Below are 17,572 nucleotides of genomic sequence, written 5' to 3'. Positions count from 1 at the left end.
GGGCTGAATCTGCACAGAGCTTTTATTCCCATCCCAGGTCGATTCAATCCCTGCCGTCTACACTGAATGCAATTTCCATTTTGATTTTGGGCAATTTAAATTTTTCATCTGCAACAAACATGATTGATCCAGAATGACCCTATCTTTCCCCCACAATATCGTGAAGTGGATATAACCCTCTATATTTGAAAAATCGGCATGAGTAAGCATGTAGCTGTCTGCTTTCACCAAAATAACTTCTTGCTGCCTCATGGCTCCAACCATAACAAGGCAGTCTGTCCCTGATTGGCTGGGTGCCAGTTCAAAGAATTCCTAGTTCCTGGTTGCAAGATTTATTTTTTTATAGGTTTAAGGTGACTGTGCTTCAGAATCCACACTTCTCACAGCAGAGATTTGCCTCATTCTGTGAGAGGCAGCTGCTGTCTCGTCTCGGCTAATCTTGGTCTCCCCCCTGTCCACTTGCAGCCTCGTGCAGATGGGTTTCTGTTTCAAGTGGGGGGGAAGCACAAAGACTTGGGAACAAATTGATCTGAATTCAGCAGGATCGAAAGCAGGAAAAAAAAAGGTATCCCTTTGCATCTTGTTCTTCAGTTTCAGCCCAAGCCTTAGTTTCCTACTGAAAGGGGAAGGAGGGATGCTCTGCCGTGGGTTTGTTTCCGATCTTCCCAATTCCCACCTTCTCGTTTGCCTTTAGACCAGCCCAGGGCTTGTTTGTGAGACAGGATCCAGGACAAGATGGACCAGCAGTCTGATCTGGTGGGCTTTTCTTATCTACACCTTCATTCCCACCAGTGGTGCCGGGTGGGTTTCTCCGAGGGCTGTCTGCGAACATGGGACGGGGAGGGACATCTCAACCTCTTCTATATGCAAATGACCTCTCTGTTTGTTGTTGAAATCTTAGGAGGACGACGATACCCTGAGATACCTAAGTCACGAAGAAAAAGACGTCCTCCTCTTCTTTGAAGAAACGATCGATGCTCTGGAAGATGACTTGGAGGAACAGGTCCCTCGCCGTCACTCTCCAAGGTCAATGCAAGAAATCACATCTGGCCACGCGGAGCCAGAAGATATCATAGACTTGGTCCGGCCGGTGACCGAGAATGGCAGTCGAGATTTTGTTGTGAGCCGACACACAAAAGCAGGCAAGTTTTGTGGGTTTGGGTTTCTGTATTGCTCCCACAGTGATACTGTCTTGGAGGCGGGTTACACATAAAATCTAATACAAGATGCAATCAATTATAATACCAAAACAATTCAAAACAGTTTAGAAGAAGAAGAAGAAGAAGAGTTGGTTCTTATATGCTGCTTTTCCCTGCCCGAAGGAGGCTCAAAGCGGCTTACAGTCGCCTTCCCATTCCTCTCCCCACAACCGACACCCTGTGGGGTGGGTGAGGCTGAGAGAGCCCTGATATTCCTGCTCAGTCAGAACAGTTTTATCAGTGCTGTGGGGAGCCCAAGGTCACCCAGCTGGCTGCATGTGGGAGAGTGCAGAATCGAACCTGGCATGCCAGATTAGAAGTCCGCACTCCTAACCACTACACCAAACTGGCTCTCTAAAACTGCAATTATTAATGTTGCATCAGTAACAACGCGTGGCCAATTTGATATTAGATATTAGATTGGAGGAACCTGAAGGAAAAGGGAAGAAGAGGGTGGGATTTAGATGTAAGTAATTTATTGTCTGGTGCCCTCAGCCATAGGCCTGGCGGAAGAGCTCCGTCTCACAGGCCCTGTGGAACTCAGAGAGTTCCAGCAGGGCCCTGACCTCTCCTGGGAGCTCATTCCACCAGGGAGGGGCCAGGGACAAGAAAACTCTGCCCCTGTTTGAGTCCAGGGATCCTTAGCTGGTTCACAGTGCTCCACTGAAGACCTCTCTGGGGAATATATTCAGAGAGGCAGTCTCTCAGATACGCAGTGCATAGACCTAGACCTGTAAGGCATTAAAGGTTAAAACAAAAAAGAATTGGATTCTGAATTCAACCATTATCCAGTGAAGCTGCCACAGTACTGGTCTTATTGGCACAGTCTAGTAGCTAAGAGGGAGAAGATCAATTTGGTGGCTGCTGACCAGTTGGTCTTTCTCTCTCATCTTCAGTTCTCCACCTGCAAATTAGAGAGGACAATTCGTGAAGAACGACAGGGAGAAAAATCCAGAGGGGCAGTGGGGCTCGTCTACAGCAGCAAAATAAACCAGGAGCTCTGTGGGATCTTCAAGACGAGAATCATAGAATCATAGAGTTGGAAGGGACCTCCTGGGTCATCTAGTCCAACCCCCTGCACTATGCAGGACACTCACAGCCCTATCGCTCCTCCACTGTGACCTGCCACCCCCTTGAGCCTTCACAGAATCAGACTAATGTTTTAGAATGTTAACCTTTCTATCTGTGTATATGTTGCTACCTGTCCTGAGCCTTGGAAGGACGGGATATAAATAAAATTGTTGTAGTAGAAGTAGTAATATTAAAAATACATAAAGCCTAAATTTTAAAATAATAATCTAGGACTGCTTTAATCACATACAGCCTTAAATGTAACTGACTTCAGCTGCCTCCTAAAGATTGAAAGGGGGGGGGGGAAGGCACACCTCCCTGGGGAGGTTGTCCCATAATTCTGGGGCTGCCACTAAAAAGGCCTCCTACATCTTTGATTGCTGGGGGGAGTCAGGAGGACCTTTTCCTGGGTAGGAACAAACGCACAAAGACAGTCCTTCAGCTATCCCGATCTCAAACCACTTACGAATTTCAAGGTCGATACCAACACCTTGAACTGGGTACCTTGAATGGTTGACATGTTTAGAATTGCTCGCAAAATACAGGTTAATGGGAAGCAGACCACGGGACAGAGAAAGGACGGATCCTGTGTCGGTGATCGACTCGTTTTTGATGTTCCACTTGGTCATTCTTGCATTGCCAGTGACCTTAAGCTTCCTTGGAAGTTTCTAGCGGGGTGGAAATGCAAACAGAGATTAGCAGCAACCCCCAAACTGACAGTCACTAAACAACATTGGGCGGTTGGACAAGACAGCTGTGTGATTTTCACCCTTTTGTGTCTCTTCCCCACTCGCAGGCTTGGAGGAAGTTTGGAAACTGGATACGCATCGGCTGGAGCGCAACAGTGCCCCTGACGGGAGCTTTCACGCTGACACCATTATCCTTCCTTCGGCACCTCCGTTGCCCATCTACGAGGGGTATCCTGCTGCGGTCCCCGTGCAGCACCCTAAACTGCTTCGCTCTGTCCCCACCCCGCTGGTGATTGCTCAGAAAATCTCCAAAAACCAGGGGGACGGCAGCGCTTTCTCACCGGCTTCCCCAAAGGAGAAGAAGTCCGCAGAGAGGAGAAGCCCTACTTCTTCGCCGAAGCGCAACGGAGGGCGTTGCCCGGCCTTCAAGCCGTCCGTCCCGCCTCCGACAGCCCCCAAGCCCCAGCGGTTTCCGAGCAACATCAGCATCACCAACCCGAGCCAAAGAGAGTTCTGCAAAACTATCTCGAGAGCCGCGGTCAACGTCCAGGAGCGCAAAGCCCAGGTGCTGGCGAACGTCAACGGTTCGGCCTTTCTGATCGTCGAATTGGAAGAGAGACTTCAGAAGCACGAATTCTCCAGTCCCGCTCGGAGTTCCTCCGTCAGGGACTTGTCTTCGGAGCAAGCGAGGTACGAAGCGTTGAGCAAGCTAGGCCTGGTGGAGGAAACCTTGGTTCAGGCGGCGTCTGAACCGGAGAAACCGCCAAGCATCCCCGCGCCAAAGGATGAACGATCCGGAGAAGCACCAGCCCTGTCGAACGGCTATCGGAACCTCCCCGACCTCTTGAAGCGAGAGACCAGCCCGTTCCCCAGCGGGACCAAAACCGTGATCTTCAAGTCGGATCCTGCTCTTCCAGAGAGTAAGCTGGCTCGGCAGAACGCCGCCAAGAGCTTTTATGAACATAGGCAGCCGGATTTCGCCCTGGAGATACGGAAACGGTCCGGCTCGCTCCCCAGACCCTCCGGACTGAGACCCCAAGGCGTAACCGTACAGTTCTCTGGTCGCGGCTCCACAGAAGAAGCCAGGAGGGAGGCGCTGCGAAAACTCGGGCTTCTGAAGGAGTAGCTGAAGGATGCCGACAGAAGGGAGGTGAACTTTATGCCCCGACAGACTGCTTGCAGGGAGAGGCATGGGCAATTCTCTTTCCAGCACGGGAAATATTCAATGCGGGAATGGATCGGCCCTTCGACATGACTGGGAAGATTCCCCATAAGCCGCTGCCATGCGAGGAGGCCGGTCGTGCCAGCGTAACCTCCAGAGCCGTTTGGGTTGGGCCCGGCTAGTGATGACAACATACATAACCGTGTTTTAGCTAGCCACTGGCTCGGCCCGAACTGAACAGCTCTCCTAATGCTGCCAGCTCGAAGAGGTCCATTCAGGCCCCTTTGGGGCCAATCCAGCCTCCTGATGCACCCCCCGTTAGCTAGCATTGTGCCGCAAGTCCTTGTATTTGGATGTTGTCCTGGCTTTCCTTCCGACGAGCGACCGGATCGTTTACTGAATCCTCCCATGGGATGTCGAAAGGACCTTTTTTCCCCCACTCGGAGGCAAGAAGGTGCCCCCTGTTAATGAAGTTTAACATTGCAGTATTTGCTTGGAGGTTACCCGGTTGGCAAATGCAGTCAGGTGCAAATGGATTCCCTTACGGGGACGCCGACGATCGTGACGCCAAGAATGAACTGTGGGCATAAACGTTCACCGAAGAGAGGTCAACCTAGACAGGAAAGCTGCTATCTCCGATTGGCGCACGCTTCTCCAAAAAACTATCGGACACCTTCCTGCGCCCCCCCCCATGTCTTCCCTTTTGCTGTAGACCAGGTGGCTGCCTTTCTCGTGACATGCAATAAGTTGTTTAGAATCAGTGCCAATCAAAACGGCAGCTGGAGGTCTGTCCGGAAGGGGTCGTTCCGTGTCACAGCCTTACAGCCCTTCCAAGCGGTTCTTTTGCCCATGTGGCAAGGATGTCAAAGTAGCAAGATCAACCACTTAAAAGCTCTGCAGGGTTTCGCCTCCGACTGCAAGAGCAGTCCTTCCCACACCACCACCACCCCAGAGACGAGGGCACAGAGTAACCTCTCGTTCCCGCTCTGTGCTGCTTCAGTGCCAAGCATGGTGCCATGGGTTGTGCTCAGGGCATTCGCTTCCTAGCCCTCCCCTTCAAGCGTTTGAAGGCCTGTTCCTACCGCTGGCTCTTGGACAGAAGCATGGCAGGGGTTGGGTTGGCACATGTGTGCAGTGAGCAATGGCTGGTGCATCAGAGAAACTCAGTGCTCTAGGAATGCAGGGTCCCCAGCAGGGTGGCAAAGGGCATGAAAAGAAAGCTGGACACTTTGCTCCCCAGGAGGGAAAACTTAAAGCTCCTTTTGTTGTGTTTTTTTAAAAGGAATGTCCCGGGGTACAATGCCGGTTCCCTTACTAGAATCTTAGTACAGGGGAATAATTCTTAAGAGACTCTTTTTAACTTTTAAGAATTACTCCCCTGTGTTAACACAATAAAATCAGAGTCCAATAGCACCTTTAAGACCAACAAAGATGTATTCAAGGTGTGAGCTTTCGAGTGCAAGCACTCAAAAGTTCACACCTTGAATAAATCTTTGTTGGTCTTAACGGCGCTACTGGATTCTGATTTTATTATGCTACTTCAGACCAACACGGCTACTCATTTGAATCCCCTGTATTAAGATTCCAATAAGGGAACAGGCATTGTACCCTGGGGCAGCCCTTTTCCAACCTTTTGAGGACCCCAGGAAGTGACGTCAGCCGGTCACATCTCCCTGCCACACCCCCGGAAGTGACATAATCACCTGTACCCGTCACTCTCCTTTCACTCCCTCCCCTCCCCTTTATTACTACTACAGTGGCTCGGCCTAATGTAGGCCGGAAAGAAGGGGGAGAGCTAAGAAGGCAGCCCAGCTCCTTCCTTACCATGCTACAACCAAATCCCCCCCCTTTGAATTTTTATACCCACAGCTTATTCCCCTCCCCTGCAATTGAATCACGGCATTATTGTTTGTCTGAATCAGGAGGAACCGATCCTCAACATCCCCTACAGCTGTAAAGGCCATTTCCACCCCTCATTGAATCATGATATTATTTAAATCACGAGGAACTGATTTTCAACGTTCCCCCGTTACAAACGTCCATTTCCACATGCGCATGTCCAGTCGAATCACGGCATGATTTAAGTTTGTCCGTAGAACTGCTTCTCAACATTCTCTGCGTACAACTACAATGTTTGTTTCCACCACGCCCAAAATTCAGAACATTCTTGCTTTCTACTCCTGCAAAACACCTGCTGGGTGATGTATGGGCCACTTCAGGAAGCGTGAAAAATACTCCTCTCTAGATCAGTGTTCTCTATCCTGTCTTGCATGGCTGTTGTACAACAGCATGGTCTCTTCACAGCCCCTGCTCCAAGAAATCCTGCCCTTGGAGATGCCAGGGATTGAACCCAGGACCTTCCACATGCCAAGCAGGGGCTCTGCAGCTGAGCTACGCCCGTGGGCAGGGTGAAAGCACAGGGCAAAAACCTCAATATGCACGTGAAAAATTCTTTCAGTGAGATTTGTGCCGGTCTCCATGCTGTGCAAAGCACTTTGATATCAATCAGCTCTTGTTTTTATTGACATCCTGGTAGATTCTCTGAATTGACTGTGGGTCAGTTTTCCCCCCCTGGCTAGCCACCCTCCAAGCACCCAATGTGGTCCCTATGGACTCCAAACTAAAACATCTGTTACCGGACATACTTTTCTTCCCCTCGTTTATACCCACCTTTTTCCTGTTACAGGCTCCCATTTTAGTCTGTAAGCTCTTTGGGGCAGAGATGTGTTGTTTTACGTTCAACACAGTACTATGGGTATTCGTGACAAGCTGTCAATACTGTTTCTACATGCCAGTTGGAAAGCCAACTGTGTATAGATTCCCATGCTGTTTGAGAAACTGTAGATTGCACGGCATGTATCAACCAAGGTTTCTTTCACAAAATGTAATCCACTTTGAGCTGGGGCAAAAAAAAAAAAGAAGTGAGATTCAAGCCCCATAGCGCTGTAGAGGACTTATACCAAGTCCAAACTCCCTTTATCAGATCAGAGCTGCTACTGGATTTGAAGCTAGTTGAAACTAGCAAGGAAGCGGACTATAAATAAATAAAATTAACAGAACCTTCCCTTCCTCCGTTAAATAAATCCATATGCAATTCTTAACCAAAAAGAGAAGTAATCTCAGTCCCCAATATCGTCATTCTTCCATTGTCTTTAGTAGAATCGTAGCTACTGTTTTTACAATGGAAGTTGTAGTGGTTAAAAGTGGTGGCTTCTAATCTGGAGAGCCGGGTTTAATCCCCCACTCCGCCACATGCAGCCAGCTGGGTGACCTTGAGCTGTCCTGTTAGAGCTGTTCTCACAGAGCAGTTCTGTCAGGGCTCTCTCAGCCCCACTTAGCTCACAGGACGTGTGTTGTAGTGTGAGGAAGGGAAGGTGATTGTAAGCTACTTTGAGTCTCCTTTGAGTAGTCAAAAGTAGGGTATAAAACCCCAACTATTTTTCTATATTCCTACTACAAGATTAAGCCGGCTTGACAATCATTCCTTCTCCTTATCACGAAACCTAGCTTTCTGTCTATTTAGAGCAGGGGTGGTCAAACTGCGGCCCTCCAGATGTCCATGGACTACAAATCCCAGGAGCCCCTGCCAGCAACCGCTGGCGGGGGCTCCTGGGAATTGTAGTCCATGGACATCTGGAGGGCCGCAGTTTGACTACCCCTGATTTAGAGGGAAAGGGGAAAGTTATCTTGGACAGTTCTCAACCCATCACAAAACTACAGACTTCTAGGATGTTTTGAGGGAAGCCATGCCAGCGAAAGCCGTATGAAACCTCCACACTGAAAGTGCATTATCACACGTGAACGGAATCAGCATTTTTGTACTGTAGATAAAGCCAGCAATTCCCTTTTGGGCATCTTCAAGCAGAATTAATGTGCCGTTCGAAAAAATTTGAATGCAAAGTCATGGATGGGGGGAAAGGGAGGGGCTTAATGACGCCACACCTCCTGTCGTCTTAGCAAACCTCTGCCCACCACTGTGAACCTGCCTAGCTTTGCTGGAAACCGCTGTAGGTAGACCTCGTACGTGAAAACGTCGTGAAGGAACTTCGCATTTCATGTCTCGCTGCCTCTAACTTCACTGTCGTTCTATTATAAACTGAAAAGGATATTATTTAATCTGCTTACCTCGTTAAAAAAACAACAGAAGGGGCCTTTTGAGAGTGCTAAAAATAAATGTTTTGTCGTGTTTCTTTGGGTCATGTCCTGAGATGCTTGTCGCATCCCCCCAACTTAAATAAAAGTATGACCTGTCTCACCTTGATCTTGGGCTTTTGATCGATCTGTTCTTTCGGTGGACTCTGTGGATATAGGGATGGACCTGAGGCTTCTTCGGAATGACGGCTCATCTCCAGAAAACAGAGATCAGTTCCTCTGGAGAAAATGGATGCTTTGGGGGGTGAACTTGTTTGTATGTATGTTTGTTTGTTTATTATACTTGTGCTTGATATAAAATAGGTCCGTTTCCTACCATCTCCTTTCCCCAAGGGAAAACAAGGGAGGAATAAAAGATTTGTTCGGCCAAACAAAGGGAAGCCAGCAGCAATAAGTTGTTTTTAGGTTTCAACCTTAAGGCTGGCAGAACAGCTCTCTCTTGCAAGCCCAGCAGAACTGTTGAAGGTCCCACAGGACCCTGATCTCATTTAGCAGAGCGTTCCACCAGCCACCTGGTTGAAGACAATTTTACTTCCTTGGGGCTAGGGACCACAAGCAGATTTTGGTTGGCTAGAACGTTGTGTTCTTTGGGGGAGATAATGCGGGGAGGGGGGGCAGTTTCTAGTCCGTGTGGGTTGTGAACTTTAAGAGATTAGAAACCAAATATGCTGTGTAGTTCAAGGCCAAGAAGTGGGCAGCTTATTTCGGTGGCCCAGCTGGATTGGATGCTCTCGAGTTCTAGTCTTTTAGGAGACAAAGAAAAAGTTTGGCCAACTTTCTCCACCACAAGCATAATTTTACAAACGTCTTATCGTGTATCCCACCTCATCCCCTTGTCTAGAGGCTAAGTCTGTAGGTAGCAGAAGCTCAGAAATATCTCAGAAGCGGGGCCAGGTTATCCACGTGGCACACGAAGCATGTGCTACAGACCCCGTGCCCCCAGGGGACCCACACGGTGCCTCCCTCCCATGGATCATGGCCGTAGCCTCTCTTCTCCCCCCTTTCTCCTCTTTAAGGACACTCAGAGAGACACCCATTTCTGGGGGGGTGCTCTGACCCCAGTCTGGCTGTTCTCACTGCAATTGTACTCTGCTAGGGCCCCATGAATCCTTAAACCATTCCTGCTCAGAAGTATCTGCTGGACAGACATTCCTGGACTAGACGGATCTTTGACCTGCTCAGGCAGGACTTAGGACAAGAATGTGGCCACTCTGTGGAATTAAATGTATTTTAGTGTCCGTGGGTGTTTGGAGCCGATGAGTGCTAGGCATGGCTCTGCCTTATCCGGGGAACGGTCTGCAGCTCCATAACTTTGGAAGCAAAACTGCCTTCCTGTGCTCTCAGGTGAACTCCCTGAGCCTCGTATCTGGAGGCACCCAAGTAGAAACTGCAAAACACATTCCTTGGCTTGGCCTTCCCATTTATCATTGTCACTGGCAGGTGAAAGCAGTGAGCTGCTGCGGAAGGTGCTACCTTCTACTACTCGGTGAAGTAAATAAGAACAGTCATTTTTAAAGGCTTAATGTAAGGTTGCCAACCTCCAGGTAGGGCCTGGAGCTCCCCCATCATTATAACTGAAGTGCAGAGAGCAGTTCCCCTGGAGAAAATGGCTACGGGAGCGGATTTCAAGGCAGATTTTCCCACCAAAAAGCCCCCAAATCCCAGGCCAGTCTGGCCTGGAAGAAATTCGCCTCCCGACTGCAAAGTGGTGATCGGCATTTCCCAGGGCATGCAAGAAAGGGCCACAAGAGCCAAGCTCAGACACAGTCCCTTCTGCCCACCCACTCACAATCTGCCAAGTTCACGGAATCAGCAAAAATCTTCCTAAATTCACGGAATCTACACATCTGCCTAGGATCACAGAATCACAGAGTTGGAATGGACCTCCAGGGTCATCTAGTCCAACCCCTTGCAGAATGGAGGAAATTCTCAACTACCTAGCCTACAGTGACCCGAATTCCATGCCCAGCTGATCCCCCCCCCCCAAAAAAAACCCAGAATACTTAGCCAGTCTGGCCTGGAGGAAATTTTCCTTCCAACCATGAAGTGGCAGTCGGCATTTCCCTGGACGTGCAAGAAAGGGCCACAAGAGCTAAGCGCCAACACAGCCCCTTCTGCCCACCTACTCCCAATCTGCCTAGTTCACAGAATCAGCATTTCTGACTGGCCTGGAGAAAATTCACCTGACCCCGAAGAGGGAGACGGCAGTTCCCAGGCCTACAAAAGCCAACCACGGACACAATCCCTTCTGCCCACCCAGTCACAATCTGCCTAAGTTCACAGAATCATCCTCTCCATCAGATGACTATCTAGCCTCTGCTTTAAAACTTCCAAGGAAGGAGAACCCACCACCTCCCGAGGAAGCCTGTTCCACTGAGGAACCACTCTTACTGTTAGGAACTTCTTCCGGATGTTTAGCCAAAAAGATTTTTTTAATTAATTTCAAGTTCTAAGTTCTATGTAAACCGCCCTGAGCCTTCGGGGAGGATGGTATATAAATGTGAAAAATAAATAAACAAACAAACAAACAAACCAATTGGTTCTGGTCCGACCCATCTTACAGGCCCTGCGGAATTGTGCTAAACTCTGACGAAGTTCACGCCGGAATTTGTGCTCTCAGTGCTATATTTTTGTGGCCGTATTCTCTCTCCGGAGTGTTCCCTGTTCCCTACCTGGAAGTTGGCCACCCTTTTTAGACGGGTTTTTCGCTGCTTCGGCGTAAAACTGTCAGTTATTTTGGATGAGTGTTCCATGCCTGGGAATGGAAGGACATCTCCTCTTTGGCTGCCCAGATTCAGAGTCTATCCACTCTTCTGCTCTGCCTCTCCAAGCTCCCACGGCTTAGAAGGCTGCCGAAAATCTTTCCCTCCTTCCAAAGCTTCCTTCGCCCTGGGATGCTGAAAGCATGTCTTAGAAACAGACTGGCCTGTTTTTTTCCTCCCGGCTCAGGGCAACCCCTCCCAAATTCGGAAGTTCCTTCCCCCAGGCGGCTGCTGGTCCGTCTCCACCTAACACTTCATGAATCGTCTGCTGTGCTCCCATTTCCCTGCAGGGACCTGGCAAGAGGAAGGAATCGTTTGGGGGAGAAGGACCAAGCAAGGGTGACGGGCAGGAGCTCACATTTTCCATTGGGTTCGAAAATACCTTTCAAAGCCCCTTATGCTTCCCTGCTTTCTACCTGCAACAGCTGGAAAAGGGCATGGGGGCTGGAGACCGTGAGAGATAAGCTTGGTTGGCAACCAGCACAGAGAGACACTATGAGATTTGATGGTCACCTCTCAAAGAGGGATGCCAGTCCGCAGGTAGGACCTGGGGATCCCCTGGAATTGCAGCTCATCTCCAGACTAAAGACATCAGTTCACCTGGAGAAAATGGCTGCTTTGGAGGGGGGACTCCATAACATTATCCTCCACTGAGGTCCCCCCTCCCAGATCCATCCCACTCCCAGCTCCCCCCCCCCAACATCTCCAGGTATTTCCTAACCCACAGCTAGCAACTCTAGTCTTTTTCACTAGTGTTGCAGATTGTTTGCAAGAGTGTAGCGCTTTTCGGAGGGTGAATCCACTTTTCCCGATTTCCCTTGAAGCACTACAACGAATCGCTTTTCGCGGAACTGTTGCAGGAGTGTTGCAGATTGTGTGCGACATCTTGCGGAACTGCAAATTAGTAGCGTTTACAATTTGCAAGCCTTCTGCTACATTAAAGTTGTGCGGAATGGACCTAGATCTCCCCCGAAGGAAGTTGAGCACAGAAACAGAAGCAGGTAATGGTAAACCACCACTTTTTGTCTCGGGCTCTGTAAACCCAGTGAGGTCCCTGTAAGTCAGTTGTGCCTTGATGACAAAAAGGGAAAAAATGCCAGAGTTTGGGTAAGAGCTCTGCAATCTCCCAGGTATTCTATCGTTTCTCCTCCAGAGCTTGGCGAAATGAAGATGGTTTGCATGCCGCATAGAAATTTCTGCACCAGGCTGTCTGGCATTTTTTAGCTCTTCAGGCGGGCGTTTCCATTTCTCTCCACCCTCCATGCGCGGCATAAGATGTGTTTCCACTGGCACAGAGACCTTTCTGGGGAACGACTGTGGCCCGGTGATACAGTGAAAGTCTCCTGTATAGAAGCTGCCAAGTTCAATCCCTGACATCTGTAGTTTAATGAACAGCTGAGGAAAAGATGCTGAGGCCCCTAGAAATCAAAGGTAATTCTGAGATAAATAGGTCAATACATTGACGATACACAATAAGAAGAAAAACTGGGTTTTTTATACCCAGCTTTTCACTAACTTCACTCCCAGAAGGAATCTCAAGGGGGCTTCCAGTCACCTTCCCTTTCCTCTCCCCACAACAGACACCCTGTGAGGTGGGTGAGGCTGAGAGAGCCCTGATACTACTGAAGAAGAAGAAGAAGAAGAAGAAGAAGAAGAAGAAGAAGAAGAAGAAGAAGAAGAAGAATTGGCATACCATCGCCATCCCTTCCTCTTCTGACAACAGACACCCTGTGTGGTGGGTGGGACTGAGAGAGCCCTGAAATTTCTGAAGAAGAAGAGTTGGTTCTTCTATGCTGCTTTTCTCTACCTGAAGGAGTCTCAAAGTGGCTTCCACTCGCCTTCTCTTTCCTCTCCCCACAACAGACACCCTGTGGGGTGGGTGAGGCTGAGAGAGCCCTGATATTCCTGCTCGGTCAGAACAGCTTAATCAGTGCTGTGGTGAGCCCAAGGTCACCCAGCTGGCTGCATGTGGGGGAGCGCAGAATCAAACCCAGCTCGCCAGATTAGAAGTCTGCCCCCCTAACCACTACACCAAGCTGGCTTGGTCGCTGCTTGGACTGCACACAATTATTTGACTGTTTCTTTCCCTCCTGTCCTGCCTCCACTCTCGTCGTAAGGCCAGACCTGCCCCTGTAAATCTGCTCCTAAGTGCCACCAGATTGTGGACAAACTGAACATCACTGTTGGAGTTGGGCTTAACCTTTTTTGAGACCGGCCAACAAGGAAATAGCGGGGGTGACGGGGGCGAGGAGTTTCCGGCGTACATGCTAAGACTAGTGTCTCCAGAAGAGAAAATCAGTTGTCTGGGAGAAATCGTTACCTAAATTTATCTATAAAACAAAGCCTTGGATTGTTCTTCAGAGACGGTTTTCCAGTTAGCCGGAAGGAGATGGAATGGATGTATTAGTAAACAGCCGGCAATATGTTTCCATTACCAAGTGACTTCAGACCAGATAATTAGCCCATCAATATGAACTCACTTCCCCGGCTGTGAATTAAGGTCCATTAATTTGGGGGACATTTCCTGTCTTCTAAGTAGATTTCTTCTACTCAATGAGTTTTGATTTCCTGTTTGCCTCCGTTCTGTTCATCGCATGAGTCGGAGTCAGGGAAAGACCTGGGTTTTCGGATTCAGGTGGAGAGCCTGGTGGGTCTGAAGCAGTAGAATGAAATGAAGTTTTAGTCCAGTGGTACCTTTAAGACCGTCAAAGAATTGAGGCTTTTGAACTCTGGTGCTGGAGAAGACTCTTGCGAGTCCCTTGGACTGCAAGGCGAACAAACCAGTCAGTCCTAGAGGAGATCAGCCCTGACTGCTCTTTAGAAGGCCAGATCCTGAAGATGAAACTCAAATACTTTGGCCACCTCATGAGAAGGAAGGACTCCCTGGAGAAGAGCCTAATGCTGGGAGCGATTGAGGGCAAAAGAAGAAGGGGACGACAGAGAACGAGGTGGCTGGATGGAGTCACCGAAGCAGTAGGTGCAATCTTAAATGGACTCCGGGGAATGGTAGAGGACAGGAAGGCTTGGAGGATCATTGTCCATGGGGTCGCGATGGGTCGGACACGACTTCGCACCTAACAACAACAACAACAACAACAACCTTTAAGACCCATAAAGCTTAATTCTGGGCATAAACTTTCATGTGCATGTATCTGAAGAAGTGTGTGCGCATATGAAAGCTTATAGCAGCCTTTCTCAACTTTTTTGCCATTGAGAAACCCCTGAAACGTTCTTCAGATGGAGAACCCACCACCTCCCGAGGAAGCCTGTTCCACTGAGAAACCACTCTATCAGGAACTTCTTCCGGATGTTTAGACATAATTTTTTTCCCATTAATTTCATCCCATTGGTTCTGGTCCATCCCTCCAGGGCAAGGAGAACAATTCTGCTCCATCCTCTCCATGGCAGCCTTTTAAATACTTGAAGATGGTTATCAGATCCCCTCTCAGTCGTCTCCAGGCTAAACAGAGCAAGCTCCCCCAACCTTTCTTCATACATCTTGGTCTCCAAACCCGTCACCCTCTTTGTTGCCCTCCTCTGGACACGTTCCAGTTTGTCCACATCCCTCTTCAACTGGGGTGCCCAAAACTGAACACAGCACTCCAAGTGAGGCCGAACCAGGGTCCAAGGGGCAAAAAACTGAACTAAAACTGAACTAAGAGAAACCCATCAATACCCCCAACTTGTATACAAGTACAGAACAAAAGATCTTCCCACCATGGTTCTCACTTCAAAGTGACTGGATCTGGCAAACAGGATCCCATCATTTGCTGGCCAATCTCAGGATTATGATCCTGCCATCCTGTCTTGGACCTCAAGCTTGGTCCTCGGCAGGGCTACAGACGCCCCCCCCCCCAAGTCCTCGGGACACCTTAAGTTTGGCTGGGTCCTGCCTATGAAACAAATATCTTAGCTCCAATGGTGAATGGGTGTGGGCAGACCTCGCCTCCTTGAATTTTTCAAGGCCTCCTTGATGAGACATTCCAAGCAGCCTGGGAGATACACCCCAAGCAAGGTCAGCGCAGGTGCACGGCCGCAGAAACTCCACGTTTGCAAACTGCTTATGAAGCCATTTGGCGTCGCTGGACAAACAGTGCGCTCAGTCAGGGAAATAATTTAGTACCTTACACAGCTGCATCTTTTGTCCAAGGGACAAAGCCATTGTGTGATCTGGCTCGGCCGGATGGGAAGGCTGTGCTTTTGTACGACTCCATCAATCAGTGGCCATCCACTCCAAGAGACCAGAGAGGCCTTGGCAAGATAGCGGAGAACAGTCTCTTTGGTATGCTGTATAATAGCCCTTTTAGAGAGGAGATAAAGTTGCCGAAATGGATGGCCCATTCATCCCGGGCCCAGTAGCCATTCTTTGGAGGAAAGATGATTTTGTTAGTTCTGTTTATCCAGCTACATCACTCTGTATGTACAGGTATTATCTCTGAATGGGATGCTTCTCTTTGTCCTAACCTTGGACGTGTCCTCTGACTCCTTCTCTCTCTCTTTCTCTCTCTCTCTCTCTCTCTCTCTCTCTCCCTCCCTCCCTCCCTATCTATCTATCTATCTATCTATCTATCTATCTATCTATCTATCTATCTATCTATCTATCTATCTATCTATCTATCTATCTATCTATCTATCTATCTATCTCATTGTGCCCTTTGTCTTCTCACACACTTTGCATGGCCTTTCATGGAGATACATGGAAGACACAGAGAGACATGGAGGTCTCTCCTGACACCCCCCCCCCTCTCCTCTCTCTCTCTCTCCACTTTGTCCCTTTCATGGAGATGCATGGAAGACACAGAGAGAAACAGAAGTCTTCTGATCTCTCCTCTCTCTGCACTTTGTCCTCTTACACGCTTCACATGGCCTTTCATGGAGGTACAGGGGAGACACAGAGGTCTCGTCTGACCCCTCCTATCTCTGTGTCCTCTCAGAACCTTCCCATGGCCTTCCATAGAGACACATGTCTCTGCAGAGACAATATCCTCTTACTCCTATGCACATGATGCTGGACCAGCTGGCCATTTATTTATTGATTTGATTTACTAACTGCCACTCCCAGTCCAAGCCAGCTCGTGGCGGTTTACAATACAATGCCTCTGTCTACTCTCCCGTGTGACTCCTGAGGGCATGGCAGAGAGGTGCTGTCTGCTGACACATTTCCGGGGGTCTTGCAGAATGTTTCAGGGGTTTCTGAACAGTAAAAAGGCAGAGAAAGGCTGCTTTAGATATTGGGGACATTGCCCTTGTGTGTCCACCAAGGTTCAAGAAATGTTTGTGGCAAAGCGTAGGTGTCAGTCACTTCCAAATTTCCTGGGGTCCCCACGGTTACTTGTGCAGCACAAGTAACAGCGCCAGTTGTGCTCTGCTAGGGCCCCCAAAATCCTTAAGAGAGCCAGCTTGGTGAAGTGGTTAGAGTAGTGGCTTCTAATCTGACGATCTGAGTTGGATTCCCCGCTCCTCCACATGCAGCCAGCTGGGTGGCCTTGGGTTAGTCGCAGTCCTGAAAGTGCTGTTCTCAAAGAGCAGTTCCTCTCAGAGCTCTCTCAGCTTCACCTCCCTCACTAGGTGCCTGTTGCAAGGAAAGGAAGGGAAGATGATTCTAAGCCATTTTGAGATTCCTTAGGATAGTGAAAAGCGGGGTATAAAACCCAACACTTCTTGTTCTTCTTAAACTGGTTCTGGTGCTACGTGCCCCACAAATTCTTGAACCAAGCTCGGACCAATGCAATCCTTTTCTTCTTCTTCCTTTTTTTTTTTTGCCAGAGATAATGTTTCCATCTCACCACAGGAATTTTCATTGCTTCGCACAATATACACTAGAATGCAGTGTTCACTCAGTTTACCAGAAGGCCCCACGCCTAAATTACACAACTCAGAAATATGTGAGTTCTTTAAACGCGTGTGAAGAAGAAAGGAAGGAATGATCGAAATGAAGCGTCCCAATACCAACCCCTGACCTCTGTGTTTGGGGTGATGTTTGATTTGATTAAGGGAGGGGAGAACAAGGCATTTCGTGCCGCAAAATTGTTGCTGAACTGGAGAAGCTGAACGACCCAGGATTGCTGATGAGGCTTTGGTGCTTGAAATTATTAGGTGAAATGTAAAAACAAAATCAATTGCCTTGGAAGCCCCAAAGGTTTTCCGCAGCATCCCCGATCCTCCATGTCTCCTGGGTAAAGGGAAAATGCTGTTGCAACAAATTACAAGGATGGCCTGACTCCAGCGGTAACCAGAGAAAGAATTTTTACGTACAAAAAACGGAAGCATCTTTTACCAGACTTATTCATGTAGGGACATTTAACTTACTGGGAACAAATTAACTTTTTTCCAAAAAAGTTGAATTTGTTCCAGCTCTGAGCCCACATAAGAGATGAAAGAAGAGAGGCCCCATATAAGATGAAGCAGAAGGTGAGTAAGAGCCAAAGAGGCAAAACCTGTAAAAAAAGAAGAGTTGGTTTTTACATCCCATTTTTCACTGCCCAAAGTGGCTTACAACTGCCTTCCCTTTCCTCTCCCCACAACAGACACCCTGAG

General features: G+C 48.7%; 1 protein-coding gene across 2 annotated transcripts in view; it reads left to right on the top strand.

Annotated features, from left to right (window-relative positions):
- PROSER2 (proline and serine rich 2) overlaps positions 1 to 8,382 on the top strand; it is a 53,040-nt gene extending 44,658 nt beyond the window's left edge. For both annotated transcript variants that reach the window (XM_077340253.1, XM_077340252.1), the window contains exons 3-4: positions 902 to 1,142; positions 3,067 to 8,382. In XM_077340253.1, coding sequence (XP_077196368.1) covers positions 902 to 1,142; positions 3,067 to 4,085 — 1,260 coding nt within the window. In that variant the 3' untranslated portion in view covers positions 4,086 to 8,382. The remainder of the gene's footprint in view (positions 1 to 901; positions 1,143 to 3,066) is intronic.
- Positions 8,383 to 17,572: the final 9,190 nt, after the last annotated feature.

The sequence above is a fragment of the Paroedura picta genome, chromosome 5 (genome assembly GCF_049243985.1).
Source record: "Paroedura picta isolate Pp20150507F chromosome 5, Ppicta_v3.0, whole genome shotgun sequence".
Classification (NCBI taxonomy): domain Eukaryota; kingdom Metazoa; phylum Chordata; class Lepidosauria; order Squamata; family Gekkonidae; genus Paroedura; species Paroedura picta.
Note: the sequence above shows the minus strand (reverse complement) of the source record. Positions and strands in the feature narration are given on the sequence as shown.